The 20,555-nt window shown below is 37.2% G+C and overlaps 1 protein-coding gene across 3 annotated transcripts; it reads right to left on the bottom strand.

The window, feature by feature from the left end:
• Positions 1 to 1,105: 1,105 nt before the first annotated feature.
• Positions 1,106 to 19,270, bottom strand: LOC107813321 (putative ion channel POLLUX). 3 transcript variants are annotated; one of them, XR_012700980.1, is made up of 12 exons: positions 18,454 to 19,258; positions 17,611 to 17,679; positions 16,741 to 17,361; positions 15,575 to 15,757; positions 15,298 to 15,357; positions 15,016 to 15,219; positions 13,672 to 13,920; positions 5,375 to 5,473; positions 3,242 to 3,436; positions 2,715 to 2,791; positions 2,149 to 2,415; positions 1,106 to 1,727 (listed from the first exon to the last, which is right to left on the bottom strand). XR_012700980.1 is itself a non-coding variant. In XM_075233771.1 (12 exons), the coding sequence occupies exons 1-12, from the start codon at positions 19,054 to 19,056 to the stop codon at positions 1,509 to 1,511; spliced, it is 2,862 nt and encodes a 953-aa protein (XP_075089872.1). In that variant the 5' UTR covers positions 19,057 to 19,270; the 3' UTR covers positions 1,106 to 1,508. The 3 variants fall into 3 exon arrangements, 2 of the variants coding, with proteins under 2 accessions (XP_075089872.1, XP_075089873.1); XM_075233771.1 differs by having other exon boundaries at positions 2,715 to 2,807; positions 18,454 to 19,270; XM_075233772.1 differs by having other exon boundaries at positions 2,715 to 2,807; positions 18,514 to 19,249.
• Positions 19,271 to 20,555: the final 1,285 nt, after the last annotated feature.

Below are 20,555 nucleotides of genomic sequence, written 5' to 3'. Positions count from 1 at the left end.
GAGTGGTAAGAAAGTGCGAGCTAGCGTAATTTGAAGGTATGGCTAGTAAATTGTTGTAGTTGCATGAGAGAGAATTACGATAATTCGAGTGCTCACAATCAGTAGAGATTAACTAGGAGAAATTATAGGATATGGAGCGGGAAGGTTTTCGATAATTGAGGAAATCATTACTCTAGACTCTTTCAATCTTGTCTCCGACCCTTAGTATTTTTAGTTGAGAATTTTACTATTTTTTAATATTTGTTAGTTAATTAATTTAATAGCACAATCTACATAACTAGAGAATTGTTTGAACTTGTGTTTCTTAGTAATAGTAAACAGTTGTAGCTAAGCCTTAGTTTTCCATGAGATTCGACTCTGAATTCTTAGACCGAATTATATTTGCAGCGACCGCTTATCCTTTTTAGGACTAGAGTTAGACGTGATCACAGAACAACGCCGGAAACAGAATCACTCCAGATAGAGAAGATCGGGAAGCAAAATAGATTATCTTACCAAATTTCTAATTGGAACCCAGAGCTTTAACATGTTGATGAAATAAGTAGAGGACTTGTTTTTGTTTGAATTCTTATGGAAGAATGAAGTGAACGAATTAGCGTAGAACACTGATTTGGGAAAAGAGATACGGGAGTGGAAATACATAGTCCCCATAACTGTGAGTGCGCCGACAATGGTGATAAAACTCAATAGGTGCACAATACATGGCCGTACTCATTTGATATGACGAATGCAAATTCTCCCTTAGATTATTTATTTTTAGCGTACATATAGTTTGAAATAAAGCCCGAAACAACTGCCAAGAGGGTGAATCGGCCTATTTTCCTGACAAAAGAATTACAAATTTCGAGTAGATAATAAATTAAGATATACCCCAAATTATTTGGGACTGAAGCATTGTTGTTGGAGTTAAGCAACAAATTGATTTGAGATTATCTTAATTCATCTGGTTCTATTCCTTCAAGGTCTTATAGTTATATTGCACGGACAATTCATGTAGATCAATCTTTAGTATGACTTGCTCTAAAATTATGATCATAGTGTTGGACATAAAACTTCACTTTTTCCTATCCAAGTTGCTCATATTTGTATCAGTCGCTCCAAGAGATGATGCCAAATAAATAAATAAACTAATACCATACATGATACTGTGTTTTACAGAGCTCTAGCTTGTAAGGTTTTACAAAAGTTACAAGAAAAAAATGGATGAATTTCATTCTCCATACTAATTTCTGTTACAATATCAAAAAGTTAAAAAGAAAAGAGATTCACCATTTGTAAGAATCCTCTTACCCTTCCCTCCTTCCCCACTATCCGCACCAGCTCTTACTAAAACGTAATAGCTCTTCCTGTTACTCCCTACCTAATCTGCGGGTTGAAGTTAAAGCTACTTAATTTGCCTCTTTTCTAGTGAGTGCTTGTCTGGAGAGAAATATGAGATGTCTGATTCGACTGTGTGAAAGGCCGATGATATACAGGCAGGTGCATGTGAGATTTGCCTGATTATTTTCTCACTTACCCGAGGAAATAACCACAAAAACATCATCAAGGGACCACTTGCGTTGCTCTGACTTGCCTGCTGGATTAATCACAGCACGCTCTGCAGCTGCAAGGCGGTATCCAATCACTATCTCTTGTCTTTGACGACCCCTTCTCATGATATCAGTGAAGCAGAGTTCTTCCTGGTCATACAGATAGAACTCTGCTGGCTTAATGCATAATTCATTTCCCTGTATTTGATAAATGCAGTCAGATAAAATTGATCCGGACACAGAACTAAATGTAAACTCAGTAAACAAAGTGCTTTATAGCTGTAGCTTCAACCAGGAAGGTTAGAACGTCCAAGCTGTGAAGATCTCTTCTCCAACCCACCCATCCCCCCCCCCCCGGTCAAAACCCGGCTCTGTCATGATGAATATGAGAGGAAAGACTAGCTTGTCTCGTATCAGCTAGAAGTAAATGCATCCTAGTAGAATACCTAGCTGAATGCCATGCCTTGCCATTCCACCACAATTTAGCTTATCACTCACTTCAATGTTTTTTTCATACACATTCTATTCTTGAAAAGGTCAAGTGATAATACATACAAAATCCTACACTATATTAAAGCATGCATTCAGAATATGAGTAAATAAAGGGAAAAACAAATACCTCTTCCGCAAACAATTCTTCTAGCACACGATTAATCTGTTTGTCTTCTGCTACCATTGCAAGTGCCATGCTCACCAGTTCATTTGATAGCACGTAATCGCTTATTCTAGAGACTGAAACAAGATTTCTTGTCCTAGAATCCAATATCTCACTTATTATTATTGATCTGTCTGACGCCTGCTGCATTTCACGAATCCAGGAGCTCTGAGAAAACACAGAATGCCGTAGAGGAATCGACCTAGAATCTTTATTAGGAAGACGCTTCGACTGCATTAAATAACAATTCAGCAATTTCAATCACTATTTGAGGATTAACGACATCAATCTAAGTACTGTGACCCATTTTGACATGGGAAACAAAAAAAATTTAGGCCAGAGGAAGAGGAAGTCGGGATCATTAGCACTGAAGGGGAGAAAGGAAAAAGGAAGCGAAGAGAAATTGAAGATGGCGAAAAGAAAAAGCTGCACATTAATAGCGCAAACAAGAAATGTTTCTCAAAAACAAATACTCCAGTGAAGAAGAAAACTTTGGTTATATGCCTCAATTAAAAGTTAGCAACAATGACCTGGATATCTCGGATGAGGAGGAGGGTAGCAAGAGACCGTGAATCAGAGTGAACAATGGAGTCTTCAACAGATTCATCTGCAAGAATCAGAATCTATTCTCTTAGAGTTAGTAAACGGTGAATCAACAAAAACATGAATTAATATGCCAATATACTATCATCTGATATCAGTTTAAATCGAAATGATTCTCGTCTTTGCTTTTGCTACACAAAGGAAAATCAAGAGCAACTAGCCCACTGCATTCAGATCCTTATTCACAAGATAACGCCAAACATCTTGCTTGAATTGGGAAGTGTGTAAAATTACTAAAAAGATTCACCAACAATCTAGCACTAGGCTACATCAAATCAAGAAATATTATTTTTTTCCAAGAAAATTTAAAATAAATACACATCTTTCATGCAACCAAACATGATCATGTTTTCTTCCAACCTTATTTGAGAAATGACCTTCATTTAATATTTTTCCAGTTTTTCTTTTAGGAGATAATCAAAGATCTCAAAGTATGAGCACAACTTGAACTTACCGAATCAAATGTCTCCAAAGGAAGACCCTCCAAATGACGTCTAATCACTGCATTTCCCACATGATGGACAAGTTTTATGTTCTCCAGTCCTGAGATATCAAGGCCCCCATCAGTCAACTTCCTTTCTCTATCTTTCTCGGCAACCTCATTAAGCATCCATAATTCAGACCCTGGAGCCAATAATGCCTCTAGCACCTAACAAACAAGAAATGTGCAGAAGCCTGTGAAACTCATGAATAGTATCTATCTCACTGTTTAGGATTGAAACAATGTAGTTGATTCTTAAAAAGCTTCGAACACAAAAGTTCCAATGCTGAGATTTTTAAAGATGGCATTAAAAGTTAACTCGAAATTTAAAAAAAAAAAACAAATGTTCAGCCAAAGGAATATCTGTTTTCTCAAACTATTGTGTAAAGTATACCGGATAAAAGAGATGCTGACAAGAAAAGGGAATAACTAGAGAGTTTCATAGCAATTTGGAGTGGCAATTATCAAGCACCTAAAAACAAAGAGTAACCTAGATGATATCCAAGGGCATGTAGCAGGAATTCTCCACATCAACTGGAAAGAATAGTAGGGCCAAAACTGAAATGTACCACTTCGAAACTGCAAATGAAAGTTTGTTTTTTTGGTACAATTTATTTCCGAGTGTCAGAAAAAAAAAAAGAGGGACCATATTTTGAGAGAGCAGATGAACACTACATCAAGCCACAACGTCCCATCTGAAAACAAAGGAGCATTTAATCCATCTATTAAGAAAACTGACCCTAGGCTTAACTTAACCACAAAAGCAAGCTCATGAGGCGGGAGGATTGCCCAAAATCATATAAGGAGACAAATCATTTCCTCGACTAACGTGGACATTTTAACACCACCGACACCCAAGTCTGGACATCTGGAACATGAAGAATATAACATGGGGACCAAACATTGGCAAAACCAAGAATAACAGTGGGTATGGATCTGGTACCATGTTTTAAGAAATGGACATCGGGCCTCACTAAACCCATTCCCACAACCAATGTAGGACATTCTAATATCATTGATTAGCTTACTAAGTTGAGATCAAACTGAGTCAATCTAAAACGAAGACCTACAAAAGTTCAGATGTACTAAGGGGTCAATTTATTGATGGTATTGGAATAATTAATCCCAACATAAAATCTCTCGTAAGATAGTACATCGCGTATACAAATAAATATGTAGTGTCTGATTGGCGGTATTAAATAATACCCACATTGAATCATTTTTTTGAGACTGATACCCACATTGATTTCTGCGACAATCTATATACTACTTCTGTCCCAACCTATGTGACGTTTTTTTCCTTTTTAGTCCATCCCAAAAAGAATGACAACTTTCTATATTTAGAAATAATTTTACTTTAAATTTCTCATCTTACCCTAAATAAGATGATTTAGGGTCACACAAATGTCCATGGCTTGTTTTAGACCACAAGTTTGAAAAGTTTTTCTTTCTTTCATAAACTTTGTGCCAGTCAAATATCATCACATAAAATGGAAGGGAGGAAGTATTATTTTTTCGGTGATAGAATGTGGAATAAGAATACGTGTATTAACAATGCACTAACTAAACTATGTCAAGACAAAAATGTCCTTTAAAAGTAATTCATGTATAACAATTTCTTAATTATTGATCATTGCAGGACAATCTTTTCATTACTAATCACTGCATTATAATTCCAACATAACTAATATGCGAAGAAAACGCCTCATAAAGGCGCTACACCATGATTCCAGGGGATGAAGTCAACCCCCAACCCCCACAAAAGAATCCCTTCAATTAAGCACTGGTAAACCTTGAGAACCTATTAAAAACCTGTAATAGTGCAGCGTGCTAGGACTTATTCCAAGATATAGGTCAGATTTGGAATCAATGTCAATCAGATCAATAAAGGATTGTATACTCTTAGACAACCTTTTTCCCCACTATGAGGTTATGGAAGAACATGTTGTTTGACGTAAATTCCTAGATCTTCTTACTCAACATATTTAGAATGAAAAAGGGAGGGGAACAACCCCCCTCACCCCACCCCCACCCCCAAGACACACACACACACAGAGAGAGAGACAGGAGGAATGGGCAATCAAGATGTAGGTATGTAAACTGTACCATAATCATATCGTCAATATCACGTCTCCAACCACAGAATAAGATTCTTTCTGGATATTTTGGAGGATCAGCAATCCTAGGGAATAGGCCTTTATTTACCTGCAAAAAGCAAGTCACTATATAAGTAAATACAAAAACTGAGCCAGTATCAACCATGCATTAGTTGAAATATCACCAAACAAGGATCACAAATAGTGAACTATGGAAGAGAGCAACCAATAGATTCACAAAATACAAATATACAAGTAATTGTGATAAGCGACCCCATTCTTGTCTTTGTTTTCTTATTTAAAGAACCATCAATTATATTGCCTAACAGAGTGACAAATAGAACAAATGTAATGTTATACCGCTATCTCTTGCTCACACAAGATAAGTACCTTAAGCTCAGAAAAGGAAGGAACTAGAATACAGCACTCAATTGATTTTGAAAGCAAGGATAGTCGACCCTAGTAAAAATTCTTAGGTAGTAAACAAGTTCCTATATATAATCTTTGTAAAACTTCTGCCGGAAGAAACTCCTTTGTCCTGTTTTAGCTTACAGGGACCACCAACATCAGAACAGGCTTAGCAGATATAATCTCCAAGAATATTGAGAGGGGTGTGACCTAATATCATGCAAATATTTATGCAATAACAGTGGTGTATTTCATCTTCATTTTTGCCATATTTTACGGTTATAATGCTTTACCAGAACCGCCAAACTATGGTAAAGGAACCAATTAACGTCACTAGAGCAAAAAACTTTAAGCTTTGTTGTCATTGTTAGAATAGTTATGTGAATATATGTAATCAGTGTTTTAAAAGGTGCGGGCGTAAGGCGGGGCGTTTTACATATGCCTCAGCGAGACGTAAGCCCCATGGGTATTTAATTTTTAATATATTTTAAAAAATACTATAATTACAGTAAATATTTATAAACAGATAAAATTGCAAAAAAATTGAAGAAAACTATAAATATGCGAAAAATATATATATAGATGTGCTATATCCCCACAAAAACTAGTCAAAACAATCTATTATATGCTACTTACAAGCACAAGTAACATGAGTCGAAAAGAATAAAGTTTTCTACATGGAGGAACAAAAATGATGACTCACTTGCAATTTTTTGAACTTTGAACTTGCTGCTATGAAGGAGAATAGAGTTCTCTTTGTATTTGTAAAAAACAAAAATTGAATATACGTTGCTTTGGGGTGATATTAGCAGACTAGCGAACAAGATAAAGAATTGGGAAAGGCCATAAATTAGGGCTTCAATCAATAAAAAGGTCTTGATTTTTAAATTTAATACATTTCAGTTCCTTTTTAAACTTTTGAGTAATTACAAGCTGACTTTTGAGAATTTGAGTATATATTGAAGGACTTATTCAACAAATTTTGTTTTAATTTGAAAAAGTCTCTACGCCTCACTGCAAAAACGCGCCTCAAACGCCCGGGCGTACGCCTCTTGAGACTTTCGCCCACACCATCGCCTCGGAGCATTTTTGGGGGCCTCGCCTCAGGGCTTGCCCCGAAAACGCCTTTTAAAACACTGCAGGTAATTAGTCCTAGTCCCTTATGTAATAGGAATAGATTATATGTTATGTATACATATAAATAGGGCTCATTGTAACATAGAATATCAATAATAGATTTTTCTCCCTGCATTCTCATATGGTATCAGAGCATCGGTGAGAAAAGATCGATGTGCGTCATTCCAACAACATCCAGGAAGAAAGAACTCAGTCACCGTGCAATTTTCCGGTGACCTAAGTGATTGATTGCGTCAAAGTCACTATTTATTAGTGTTGTGCAAAATCCAACACCACCACAAGGTTCCCAAGAGAGATCTGACCAAACCCCAGAAAGATTCTCCGGAAAATACTCATCCACGCGCCCCCACGCGCCTGTCGGAGATCTCCTTCCGGTGGCGCGTGTGGCCTGTTCCAATCAGATTTTGAAAAACTTTCTTTTGAACAATATGATCGCCTAGTAATTCTGCGTCTACCTATACCTTTTTCTTTTTATTCCGATCACTTTGAGATTTTCCAGCGACTACATTGGCTTTCCGGCGGCTAGAGTGATTTTTTCGACGAAGGTTCTTTTGGACAGATTACTCGGGAGGTTATTCCGAGTTCCTTCATTCAAGTTTCATCAGATTCCGACAAATTTTTTTATTTTCCGGCGAGTGGACAGTGTTTTCTCAAAAAAATTTAAAAAAAAAAAAAAGGTTTTCTGATTTGGCATTCCAAGGTTAACGATACAACTTTTTATCAAGAATTTGAGAAATTGGTTGTAGAAAAATGAAATCCAATACTATGAACAGTTGGATGGTTTCTCGACCAGATTATATTGAGTTCCTTCAGTACAAAGCATGCAAACAGACATCTTCAGGGATAGGTTCCACTGTTCAAACAGATAGTAGCGTGATTGTTTCCCAATCTTCAACCTCTGAGTCTTGGGTCATTGATTCAGGTGCATCTGATCATATTTCTGGTAACAAATCTCTTTTCACTACTATTTCATGTTCTCAATCTCTCCCAACAGTCACAATGGTCAACGGGTCTCAAACCATGGCAACTGGAATAGGTCAAGCAAGTCCACTTCCTTCCTTACCTTTAGAATCAAGTTTCATTCTCTATCATGTTTCCCCAATAACCTTTGTTCTCTCTTCCACCCCGTGTCTTTGGGAGCATGTGTTTTGTTCATAACCTTACTTCAGGAAAAGATAAGTTAGCTCTTCGTGCTCTTAAGTGCGTATTTCTGGGTTACTCGAGAACGCTAGACATCGATGCTATTCTCCTTACCTCCAGCAGTACCTTATGTCTGTTGATGTTACTTTCTTTGAAACCTAATCATACTTCACAGGTCCAGGTAATCACTTAGATATTTCTGATGTGCTACCAGTTCCATCTTTTGGAGATTCAGGCACTATCTCCCATTCATCTTCCTCTATAGCTCCAGTTGCAGCTCCACCACTTATAGCTCTAGTGACACCACCTAGTCCAGTTCAACCTTCTACAGCTCCACCACTCCTGACTTATCATCGTCGTCCGCGCCCAGCATCAGGTCCAGCTGATTCACGTCCTGCACCTGACCCTGCTAATACTGCGGACTTGTCTCCTCTTAGTCAACCGATTGTACTAAGAAAAGGTATACGGTCCACACTTAATCGTAATCCCTATTACGTAGGTTTAAGTTACCATCGCCTGTCATCACCCCATTTTGCATTTGTATCATCATTGTCTTTTGTTTCCATCCCTAAGTCTACAAGTGAAGAACTGTCTCATCCAGGGTGACGACAGGCTATGATTGACGAGATGTTTGCTTTACATACGAGTGGTATTTGGGAGCTTGTTTCTCTTCCTTCGGGTAAATCGACTATTGGTTGTCGTTGGGTGTATGCAGTCAAAGTTGGTCCAAATGGCCAGGTTGATCGACTTAAGGCTTGTCTTGTTACCAAAGGGTATACTCAGATATTTGGGCTCGATTACAGTGATACTTTCTCTCCCGCGGCTAAAATAGCATCAGTCCGCCTTTTTCTATCCATGGATGTTGTTCGCCATTGGCCTCTCTATCAGTTGGACATTAAAAATGCATTTCTTCACGGTGATCTTGAGGATGAGGTTTATATGGAGCAACCACCTGGTTTTGTTGCTCATGGGGAGTCTAGTGGCCTTGTATGTCGGTTGCGTCGGTCCCTCTATGGTCTAAAGCAGTCTCCTCGAGCCTGGTTTGGTAAGTTCAGCACAGTTATTTAGGAGTTTGGCATGACTCGTAGTGAAGCTGATCACTTTGTGTTTTATCGACATTCTGCTTCAAATCTCTGTATTTATCTGGTCGTTTATGTTGACGATATTGTTATTACCGGCAATGATCAGGATGGTATTACTAAGTTGAAGTAACATCTCTTTTAGCACTTTCAGACTAAGGATCTGGGCAGATTAAAGTATTTTCTGGGTATTGAGGTCGCTCAGTCTAGCTCAGGTATTGTGATCTCACAACGGAAGTATGCCTTAGACATTCTTGAGGTGACAGGTTGTAAACCTGTTGACACTCCGATGGATCCAAATTCTAAACTTCTGCCAGGACAGGGGGAGCCTCTTAGCGATCCTGCAAGATATAGGCGGCTGGTTGGTTGGTACCTCACGGTGACTAGACCTGACATTTCCTTTCCTGTAAGTGTTGTGAGTCAGTTTATGCATTCTCCCCGTGAGTCATTGGGATGCAGTTGTCCGCATTCTTCAGTATATAAAATCAGCTCCAAGCAAAGGTTTATTGTTTGAGGATCGAGGCCATGAGCAGATCGTTGGATACTCAGATGCTGATTAGGCAAGATCACCTTCTTATAGACGTTCTACGTCTGGATATTGTGTCTTAGTAGGAGGTAATTTGGTTTTTTGAAAGTAGGGGTGGACGTTCAGTACTTCAGTATGGTATTTAAAAACTACGGTTCGGTACTTCGGTATTCGGTATATTAATTATGCATACCAAATACCGTACCAAAGTAATTTGGCACAGTTCGGTATCTTCTTGTTTGGTTCGATAACGTTTCAGTACGGTTCGGTATCGTACCATGTCTTTGTGAACTAAACAATGTTGAACTACTGAACTCCAATTCATTAGAAAATTTCTAATTACGTGAAAATGAGTATAGTAGCAACAAAATGTGAGCAATACCTTCACTTCTTCTAATAATTTCTAATAGAAATCACTACATGAGCTTAGCAATTGAATGTGAGTAGTTCCTTTACTTCTAATAAGTTATAATAGAAATCACATCATTAGAAAATTTCTAATAAACTGAAAAATGAACATAGAAGCAACAGATGTGAGAAGTTCTTTACTTTTCTAATAAATTCGGGAGAAATTCAAAAATAGCTAGATTTACAAGTGGTAATTGAAAAATAACCACAGCTTCAAAAGTAATCGAAATTTAGCCACTTTTTATGTAAAGATAAATCTGAACGAAAACACTGTTCAAAATCCGGAAAATATTCCAGCATAATATACTGGAACTCCAGTATATTATACTGGAAGTTCATACACAAGTGCTCCAATCTCCAGTATATTATGCTGGAACTTTCTGCGTGTTGGAGTTCCAGCATGATATGCTGGAAGTTCATACACATGTGTATCAATCTCCAGTATATTATGTTGGGCCGGTCCGTGTTGCAGTAAAATAGTAGCTATTTTTCAATGACTTTGCAAGCGCTAGCTATTTTTGAATTACCATTTCGAAAACTGGCTAGCTCGTGCTATTTTTACAATAAATTCTAATGTTAGGTTGGGGCGTTGGGCTTAGTCTTAGTAGGATTTTGGGCTGGAAATTGATAACTTGGGTTGGGCAATGAAGGAAGGTGTACTTAAATAATTCGGTATTTCGGTATACCGAAATATCGAAACCTCAATACCGAGGACTGTACCGAAATACCGAATAACTAAAAATCCTATACCGAAGTAGTACCGAAATACCGAATAAACCGATACCGAAAATACCGAATTAATTCGGTCCGGTTCGGAATTCGGTTTTTCGGCTTTTATGCCTACCCCTACTTGGAAGAGCAAGAAATAGAATGTGATTGCTCGGTCTAGTGTAGAAGCAGAATATCGAGCAATGGCTATGGCGACATGTGAGCTAATTTGGATCAAACAGTTGCTCAAGGAGTTGAAATTTGGTGAGATAAGCAAGATGAAACTTGTGTGTGATAATCAAGTTGCTCTTCATATTGCGTCAAATCTAGTATTCCATAAGAGAACTAAACACATTGAGATTGACTGTCACTTTGTCAGAGAAAAGATACTCTCAGGAGATATTGCTACAAAGTTTGTGAAGTCGAATGATCAACTTGCAGATATTTTCACCAAGTCCCTCACTGGTCCTCGTATTAGCTACATATGTAACAAGCTCGGTACATATGATTTATATGCACCAGCTTGAGGGGGGTGTTAGAATAGTTATGTGAATATATGTAATTAGTCCTAGTCCCTTATGTAATAGGAGTAGGTTATGTGTTATGTATACATATAAATAGGACTCATTGTAACATAGAATATCAATAATAGATTTTTCTCCCGTGCACTCTCACAGTCAAGAGCCTCATGCTAGAAACCTATGTTGCAGGGACTCGTCAAAATCCCTGTTGACCCGCACACGTGTCGACACGACATGGGTGTGGGTGTGGGATCCACGTCAGATTTGGTCAGCTTATCTTGGGTGCTTTGACTACATCTATGATCAAGAAGTATAGATTGATTGGATATTTGGTTTGTTTTTTGGGTTTATGTCATATATATGTATATATACATATATATATACATACATACAAACAAAATAAGAGAATCTTTTGCTATTACACGAGATATCTTATGAATAAAGTATTAGGTGTTTATAAAGAATTAACTTTTATTAAATTGAGTTCCATAACTTTAATTAATCGAAATATATACTTTATATATCGAAATAAACATTTATTGGTTGTATCCCAGCACCCGTATCCATAGTTGGATCCATAACCCACCCACCCTACCCACCCCAAATCCTAAATTTATGCGATAAAGAATCCGACCTCTAGATCCACCTGTATCAGATACCCATACCAGAGTCCGAGCAACATAGCTAGAAACTCTAAACAAAATCCAGAATATAGGGAATGTCAAACTTGTTTCTGGTCAAAGGATGCTCTTGGAAGATCCTGGCAGATACCGAAGATTGGTCGGTGAACTAAATTACCTCACAATTACACGGCCAGATATTTCATTATTTCATTTGCAGTACGTGTCATCAGTCAATTCCTCCAAGCCCTGTGTAAAGGTTATTGGGATGCAGTAACTTGTATCCTCATATACATCAAAGGAGCTCTAGGACAAGGATTGTTATATGAAGCAAGAGTCAATTAGACATTTTTTTAGGAACAATTCCTCACAATAAAGACGAGTCAATTAGACATTGTTGGATATATTCTGATGACGGCTGGGTCGGTTCTCTTTATTGTATCATGATTAAAGGAAACCTAGTCTCTTGGAAAAGTAAAAAAGCAAGATCTAGTGCGGAAGTGGAATTTCGAGCTATGGCTCTTGCTACATGTGAGCTTATCCGGTTAAAACAACTTCTCCAAGATTTAAGGTGTGTAGAAGTCAAGCATATGAAGCTAATGTGCTATGATCAAGCTGCTCTTCTCATTGCCTCAAATCCTGTTTTTCATAGAGGACAAAACATACAGAAGTGGCCTATCATTTCATTATACAGAAGATCGAGTTTGGATGCATAGCCACCAGCTCTGTTGGCTTGAATGATCAGTTGGCAGATGTTCATACTAATCCTTTAGAGGACCCTGGAATGAATACATTTGTAACAAGCTTGGAGCTTATGATATGTACACTCCAGCTTGAGGGGGAGTGTTAAGATATTTGATGATTAGCATTAAATCAGGATGATTTGACTATTGATTTAGGGATTTGACTAGGGTTTTTATTTTGTATTTATATGCTGACCAAATACGTGTACATTGTAATTGCTATAAATTCCCTATCAAGCTTAATTGAATAATCAACCTTCTCCATTCTCACATTCTCCCTTCTCCTCCTCCTAAAAGAACAGTAACTAAGTTTGTAAAGCCAAATGACGAGTGTGATCACATATCCATCAAATCCCTCACCATTCCACGGACCTATTACATATGTAATAAATTAGGAACATAAGACGTGTACACCACCTCGCATGGAAGTGTTAGAAACTTAACTCGCATGGAAGTGTTAGAAACTTAGTGAAATATGTATAGATGCAGCATTCTAGAATCAATCCACCGTCAGTTAAGTATATAACATGTGCAATGTATCACACAAATTTAAATAAGTGTATCTTGCACTTCATTGTCATCAAGTTTTCCATACAGTTTCTTCTCTCATAATTCCCAATACATCCATGACATTTTAAATGCATAAACAAGAGATCATAAGTAGCATTACTGGCTCAACCAAGACTAAACAACATCACCTGCTTAATTCATAAAATTTAGGCAAACAATAACAGGACATGGAACTCCACATTAGCTGTGAAGAAGCATGAAGAAAGGAGAACAAGATGCAATAGCAAATCAGCAGAAATACTTGCATCTCAAAGTAAAACCAAAAATGTATTTAACTTTTTCGGGCACTAAAGTTAAATATGGAGGTGGATCAGAAAGGTGTAAGAAGGTTTGAGATATTGACCCAAAGAAAAGATTAAAAGGTATTCATCAAAAAGAAAAAATAAATTTAATCACAAAATGCCACAGGAATGCCTGATAACCATCAATTTTAGAGAAGAAAAATACCTCTGGCAAGGGACCTGGTGCATAGGTATCATCATCTTCAGCTATGACAAGGACTTCATCACCTTCTTTTAGAACATATCTATCATCAGGATTTATGATAATCTTCCCCCCATCAGCAGCAACCTTAACTCCACAAGGAATTGCATCTGGAAATGATACCAGTACATCTTCAAAGGGTACACCATCCAATTGAGGCCACCGTTTAATGTAAAATTCTGCATTTTCAAAGCCCAAAATGTCTTCCCAAATCTGCCATATTGGACAACAAAGAGAATTAAACAAGAAAATATGTATCACTCATCCGCAGAGACCAACAGTTACCAATAACAGGACCAAGCTAAAATTGAGAAATCTATACTACTGTGATATGGCAATCAGTAGTTACCTCTATATTATTGTTACTCTACAATGAGTTTTCTCGTGCATATCAGTTGTACATTAAGTGGGGATGTCATGAGGGTATCATTATGGTTTTCCAAAACAATTTGGTAAATGGCTGTGATCGTCTTCCAATTTTTCTGTTCCTCCTGAACAAAGGTGTATCAACTAAACTGTAACTAAGAATAACTAACCTTAATAGTATGCAGATGCAAGTATCAGATCATCATTCATTTGCAGCTTGGAAAGGCATGTTCCCAATAAAGAACTCAACGAAAGAATAACCTTATACTGGATCTTCAGCCCCGAAAAGACGGTGCATCAAATTTCAGGAGCATTAACGGCAGAACAGTATGAAATAGCAACAGAACTATTTATCTAATGACCACATGTAACTGTCAACATGTTTACATCAAAAGCAATCTTGAAAATTTTCTCCTCACATTTTCTGGGTATATATAGGTAAGGGATTAACAAGGACCTCAACTTCGCCTCTGTAAGCTTAGCATCTATGTGAGCACAGATTGCCGGTCCAAAGCCCAGATAAAGGAGGGTTGTGGTAGGTTACGGCCAGTATAAAACAAGTTAATTTATGAATTTCATAATATTGAACTTGTACCGGAGTGAAACAGGTACAAATGGAGCAAAATGGGTATTGCGGATTACAACAGACCCGAAGTAGTTTGGAAAGTGTCATCGTTGTTGTTGTTGTTTCATCAACATGGAACTCAAAGGAAGAGAATTCTTCTGGTCCAACCTTGCAAGTTTTTCAGGAAATTTAAGGCACAAGAGTCTGGATCCGCACTCATTGAATGCAACACTAATGATTATCATTAGCCAATACATACAAGAGGAACCAGAAGGACTACAGCATGTCTAGATGACAACATAAGTGGTACAAAGCTGCCAAAGTGAGCAAGTGAAGACAAATGAAGAAATAATGTAACAGAACTATATATAACTGACCTGAGCAAGGCCAGGCTGCAAAGCGCATTGTATCATCAACCTCCCAATCACATCATGAGCAACAACTGTTTCAATAAGTTCACCACCAACAAGCTTCACTAACGGTTCGTTGTCGAGATCACTCATCTCCACAACAACATGACCTCTCAACCCCTCTCTTACTCCAGTTAGGCTAAGTACAACCCTTAAAGCACGTGCATCACTCTAATAAGAAGAAAAGGTGGAATAGTTAGTCTGAATTATCTGCTCTAAAAGGAAGGAAGATTCATTTGTGAAAAGCACCTGATCAGCATTCTCATCAGATGCTAAGACAATGATTCCACGTGCTTTCGAGACTGAGACCTGCATGTGCCATAGAAGAACAAAAACAAAGAGAAATAACTATAAGAAAGAAGGAATAGAAAGGTTAAGGGGATTAAAGAAGAATATAAGACACTAGTTACTTTTACCTCACAGAGTAAATTAGGAAATTAGGATAATGAGGTAAAGGAAATGCGATTAAAAGATAGGAGGGAGTATCAGGGTCAACAAGGGAAAGAAAAAAGATAGGCTCTCACACCTTTTTCAAGTCAGCAAGTATTAAAGGACTGCCACTTCTGCAGATAACTGAAGTTCCCATGAAGTCAAATTCTAACTTTGCTATGTCCATCTCCATCTCCTCTTTGTCTCTTTCCGCGAGCACAACGACAACACCACCACCAATGCTCTTGTTTGCTATTGCTAGCTGCTTCAAAAGTGACCCCTGTAATAAGAAAATACCTTTACCCCTCTGTGTCATAATCAGAGTCAAAAGTCATGATTAAAGCAGATAATTCCTTCCATCTAGCGAAGGCAACACCAAGTGAAGTTTGCAGCTAACGGAAGCAAATATGTCTGATCTGAAAGCTATTCCAGAAGTATCTCTTTGCTCTTCTCCAGCAAGATCTCTCAAGAACCAATGGTACTATCTTACCTGCAAGCCTACTATTGACGATTTGCAGATCTTCACACTACCGGATAATTGAGAAGGTAATGAGAATTAAAATGCCATTCTTTCTTGTATAAGGTAGGCTTGCTATCTTTTTTCCTTTCGGCGTTCTATTATTAAAAGAAAACCAAACCTATATCAAGTCTCTTTTTTTATAAAGTACGGTAATTTTATAAATTAAATCGATATCAAGCCTACTTGATTTTCCTTGCCAAAAGCACCTTTATTCAAGCTTTTCATTTTACTTGTCATGTAGGAAAAGAATTCAGCACTAAAGACACAGACAGAGAGTTCAATTAACAGCTGAAAACGCCATAACTAGAAGTAAAATGTATTTCTGTAAACAAACTATTATCTATGAAAAATAAATCTCACTAACTTAGATTATATTATTTACAAGTCAATGTAAGATTTGGGTCCAACCATACAGCCTTGTTGCACAGCCATACAGGTGACAATGTGTGTGAGTGTGTGACTGTATATATTTAAATCAAACGATTCATCAGCGTCCAATATGTTTGCATCAAATGGACTGTAAAAAAGATGGATTTGGACCCCACTTTTTTATGGATTATAAATCGACCACACTATAAATCGATTGGACTTCGAATGGATAGAGATTGCGGATTGCCCATATCCAATATACATCAATCCAAATCCAATCTCTATCCTTTTCCAACCCAAATAAAGGCATCTTAGAGCAAAAGCCAGATAATACCAAAAAGTCACAACATTTTAAGCAAGATACTATAGCTTACCAATTTATCACTCCACCCAAGAATAAGAATGTGATTACTTTCAATCACCTCACTCTTTCCTTTCCGTAAGGAATCCACTTTTTCTGAAATAGCATCTGAAACAAGCCCCAGCATCATAGCAAATATGAGCATGCCTCCTGAGGTTATCAGAACTGAAACTATCCTTGGCCCTGCACCAGCCATATCAGCATGGCTTCCAGAGTCTGCTACGAAGCTCCAAGAAAGCCAAAGAGCTTCAGTAAAGCTGCCATCACCAACGGCATAAAGTGCCAATCCTCCATAACCAATTAGAAAGAGAGTGGCAAAGAGAAGTGCAAGCAGCTTTGCATAAGGGTAAACTGAGAAACACACATCCACCATGTAAGCAATCTTTTTCTTCAATGGAACCTCCTCCTTTTTGGTAGTTTTCCTCTTTAAGAGATCAATTATTCTCGGAAGAGAGTCAAGATATTTGTACAATACAAAAGGAGTAACGAGGATGAAAATCACCATGTACAGAGAAACTATTCTACTGTCAGCATTCCCAAAATACACTAGTGAATTAACTTCTTTTAGCTCCGTGATACCAGCACTGGCAAGATCAACATGGCTACAAACTCTGCGAAGACTAACATTCTCCTCCTGCAAATAAATGATTCCTCACCTTCAACTTTCGTACTGAGAACCAACTATTTAATTACAACAAGAAATCAAGAAATTGAGTAAAATTGAGGGTTTCTTCCAATAAGTAGTGATTCTTTTCTTTATTTTTGGTGATAAGTAGTATTTGTGCTTCTTCCAACAAACAGTAATTGAAAACTACGTTTATACTTTGAATGAACACTGGAGGAAAAGACTTCGCGAATTTAGCAGTGTTTGTAGGGAGCATACCTGAAGCTTAGAGACTTCATTCCGCAAATATAATGTGTGAGATACTGATATTGTACAAACAAACTTAAGCTGCAATAAGGGGAAATAATTGGTCGATAACTATAAACAAGAACCATAAACCTAACGCAGAGAGCACAGAAAGGTTTGATATCCAGAGACGGGCAACAAATTCCCATTAACCAAAACATTAAAACATACTACTACACTATCATGCAATCTCTCCTTCCAATTTATAACAATCTTTCCTTTTTGAGACGTCCCAAAATGTTTGACATCATTCCGTTCTAACAGATTTCATACTTTTCAAGAATTCAAATTCACTAAACTCTTCATATTTTAAAGGTTTAAACTTGAGGCAATCTTTACCAAACTAACAATTCAACCATTACTTTAATTGTTTTTCCAACATCATTAACATAATACTACATATAAATCAAACTAACATTTCAAAATAATCCAGTCAAACACAAGATACATAAAATGCGACAACAAGGAAGTACTATGCCACTACGTAAAATTACTACCTCTATCTCAATTTATGTGATGCACTTTTCTTTTTAGTCTGTCCCAAAAAAATACATTTCTATATTTAGAAACATTGTAGCTTTAAACTTCTTATTTTACTATTAATGAGATGATTTATAGCCACACAAATTCACGAGTTTCAAAAGTCTTTCTTTCTTCCTTAAACTTCCTACCCAGTCAAACTGCATATGTAAATCAGGACGCAGGGAGTATTAGATTTCACATTTCTGCAAGTTATTTTGGTTACTTACTGGGGAATCGAACAGAAATGCGAGAAGTCAATAGGAATTAGAATGGGAAAAGCATAAAAACACAAACCAAAAAAAGAATCCAGGAATTGCTATGACCAGAAGCTCTTCGAGCATTAGAGGAGTTAACTGAAGTAGAAGACTCTGATGACAAAGCTGAAGAAGAAGCTGGATTCGAGACTTGAATTGACAAAGCATGCAAATCTTTCTCAGCTTTCAGTTTCGGCTTCGGCTTCATCTTCGGCTCAGCCTTAGCTCCACCCCCTTCACTAGTCAAATTCGACGGCATAGACTCGCTACGAGCGGGTAATTTCGACAATTCCAGCTGATTCCTCTGTGATTTGGAAGTTGACTTGAAGTTGACTCTACTCCTAGCAGTATGAGGTCCCAAAAAAGAAGGATAAACGTAGTCACGATCACCAAATCCGAAGTTTGCATCATGAGTCGTAGATGCTGAAGTTGATGTGGAGGTAGAAGAGGCGGAATAGGTATTAGATTCAGAGGAGAAGCGGGGGGAGGACGGTGAAGTAGAAGAGACACGACGAACGGCGGGGAAAAGTGGGCCCGAGAAGTGGGCGGCGATGGTTTTGGATTTCTTGAGCAACGGAGGTCTCTCCGGCTTGTTAGGATTTGGACTCGGATTCGGATTTGGAGCTCCATCTCTGTCGGGCATTTGTCCGAATGGAAGAAAAAACTATTTAATGAAGAAGCAGGGAGAAGTGGAGAAAAAGGATATTGGAGTGAAGGCAAAAGGGCTAAATGAGTGAAGAAGGAGATGGAGAAGCCATGAGATCAGAGAGAGAGAGAGAGAGAGAAGTCTGGAGGTTATGTTAGTTTATTCTTCTTTTTTCTTTTTCAGTTGGACTTGGAGTGAGCTGAGTTTGTTACGTGTGTAACATATGATATTTTATCTACTGTCTTAAAGTTCTCTTTCCCTTTTTAATTCTTTGAACAAAATATCATTAAATCTTCAGAAATTCCTAAGTTAAAATTTTGGAATATGAACTTTAGAAACCCGTCAAGAGAATATTTTTTGAAATTGTAATTAAATCTTCCAAGTGAAACAGAACACTCTTCATAGACCATCAACAATTCAACGATCACCAAAACATGATTGGACTCGATAAAGTTGAAGAACTTACTTATTTTGAAAATATTCAAGTTCATGAACTGAATGCTTTATTTGGTGATTATGGAAACAGTTGATTTTTTATTATTTTTTATGTAAGAGCTTTTGACCTTCAATATTTTTTTTTTATGTTTGATTGGCTTCCAAATCTTTCTTCAAACTTCTCCGCCCTACTTCATCCTCACCAATCCACACACACCACCATACCCACCCACCCTCCCCAACCCTGTCCTACCCTCACCCTAAATAGAAAATTTATTATGAATACTTTCTTTTCATATTGTAAATAAAATACTTTTTTTTTAATTTCAACAAAATGAGTATTTTCTTTTATTTCAACAAAAGATACTTTTTTTTTATGATGTAGAAAAAGTATTTTCTTTCATTTCAACAAAATGAGGTAGTAAAAAGTATTTTCTTTCATTTCAACAAAATGAGTATTTTCTTTTCATGATGTAGAAAAAGTATTTTCTCTCATTTTAATAAAATAAGTACTTTTTCATGTTGTAGAAAGAGTACTTTTTCAACCAAAAAAATAGTATTTTCTTTTTAGTTATGTAGCACAAATTTCAACAGTATTTTTGCGCGAAAAAGTAAAGCAACACATTAGTCACTTTGACTTTATGTAAATTTTTAAAAGAATAATTAAACTCTTGAACAATATAGAGTCCTCAAATTGCTTGGTATTTGAGGGTTGGGCGGAGAGTATAGAAAATATGGGGATTTGGAGGAGCGGGATAGTGGTAAGGAAAGTAGCATAAAAAATTATTTTTCTAAGATATATTTTCTACTCTTTAAACAAACACTTAAAAAAAAAATGGAAAAAGTTTTTTACTCACCCACCAAACAAGAAAAAATAAGTGATAAAACCACTCATTTTCTAAGAAAATATTTTCCTTCGTACCAAACACACCCTTCGTCTCTAACCAGATCACATTTCGAGTTAAAACTTTGGACGTTGAGATTTTCCCATAGAAAATATTTAATGAGTCATCTACAACTTGAATCTGGATTAGTTGGATAAGTGGGTACCGAAGAGGAGA

The sequence above is a fragment of the Nicotiana tabacum genome, chromosome 2 (genome assembly GCF_000715075.1).
Source record: "Nicotiana tabacum cultivar K326 chromosome 2, ASM71507v2, whole genome shotgun sequence".
In the NCBI taxonomy this organism is placed as follows: domain Eukaryota; kingdom Viridiplantae; phylum Streptophyta; class Magnoliopsida; order Solanales; family Solanaceae; genus Nicotiana; species Nicotiana tabacum.
This window is presented reverse-complemented; position numbering and strand designations above follow the sequence as displayed.

What these genes read in the sequence shown, in the direction of transcription:
- LOC107813321 (XM_075233771.1), bottom strand. Translation starts at nt 19,056, where the DNA reads ATGCCCGACAGAGATGGAGCTCCAAATCCGAATCCGAGTCCAAATCCT. An exon ending in CTGATGAGAATGCTGATCAG is followed by an intron (nt 15,220 to 15,297) that starts GTGCTTTTCACA and finishes TCTTCTTATTAG; the next exon opens with AGTGATGCACGTGCTTTAAG. An exon ending in ATATTGACGATATGATTATG is followed by an intron (nt 3,437 to 5,374) that starts GTACAGTTTACA and finishes CTTGTTTGTTAG; the next exon opens with GTGCTAGAGGCATTATTGGC.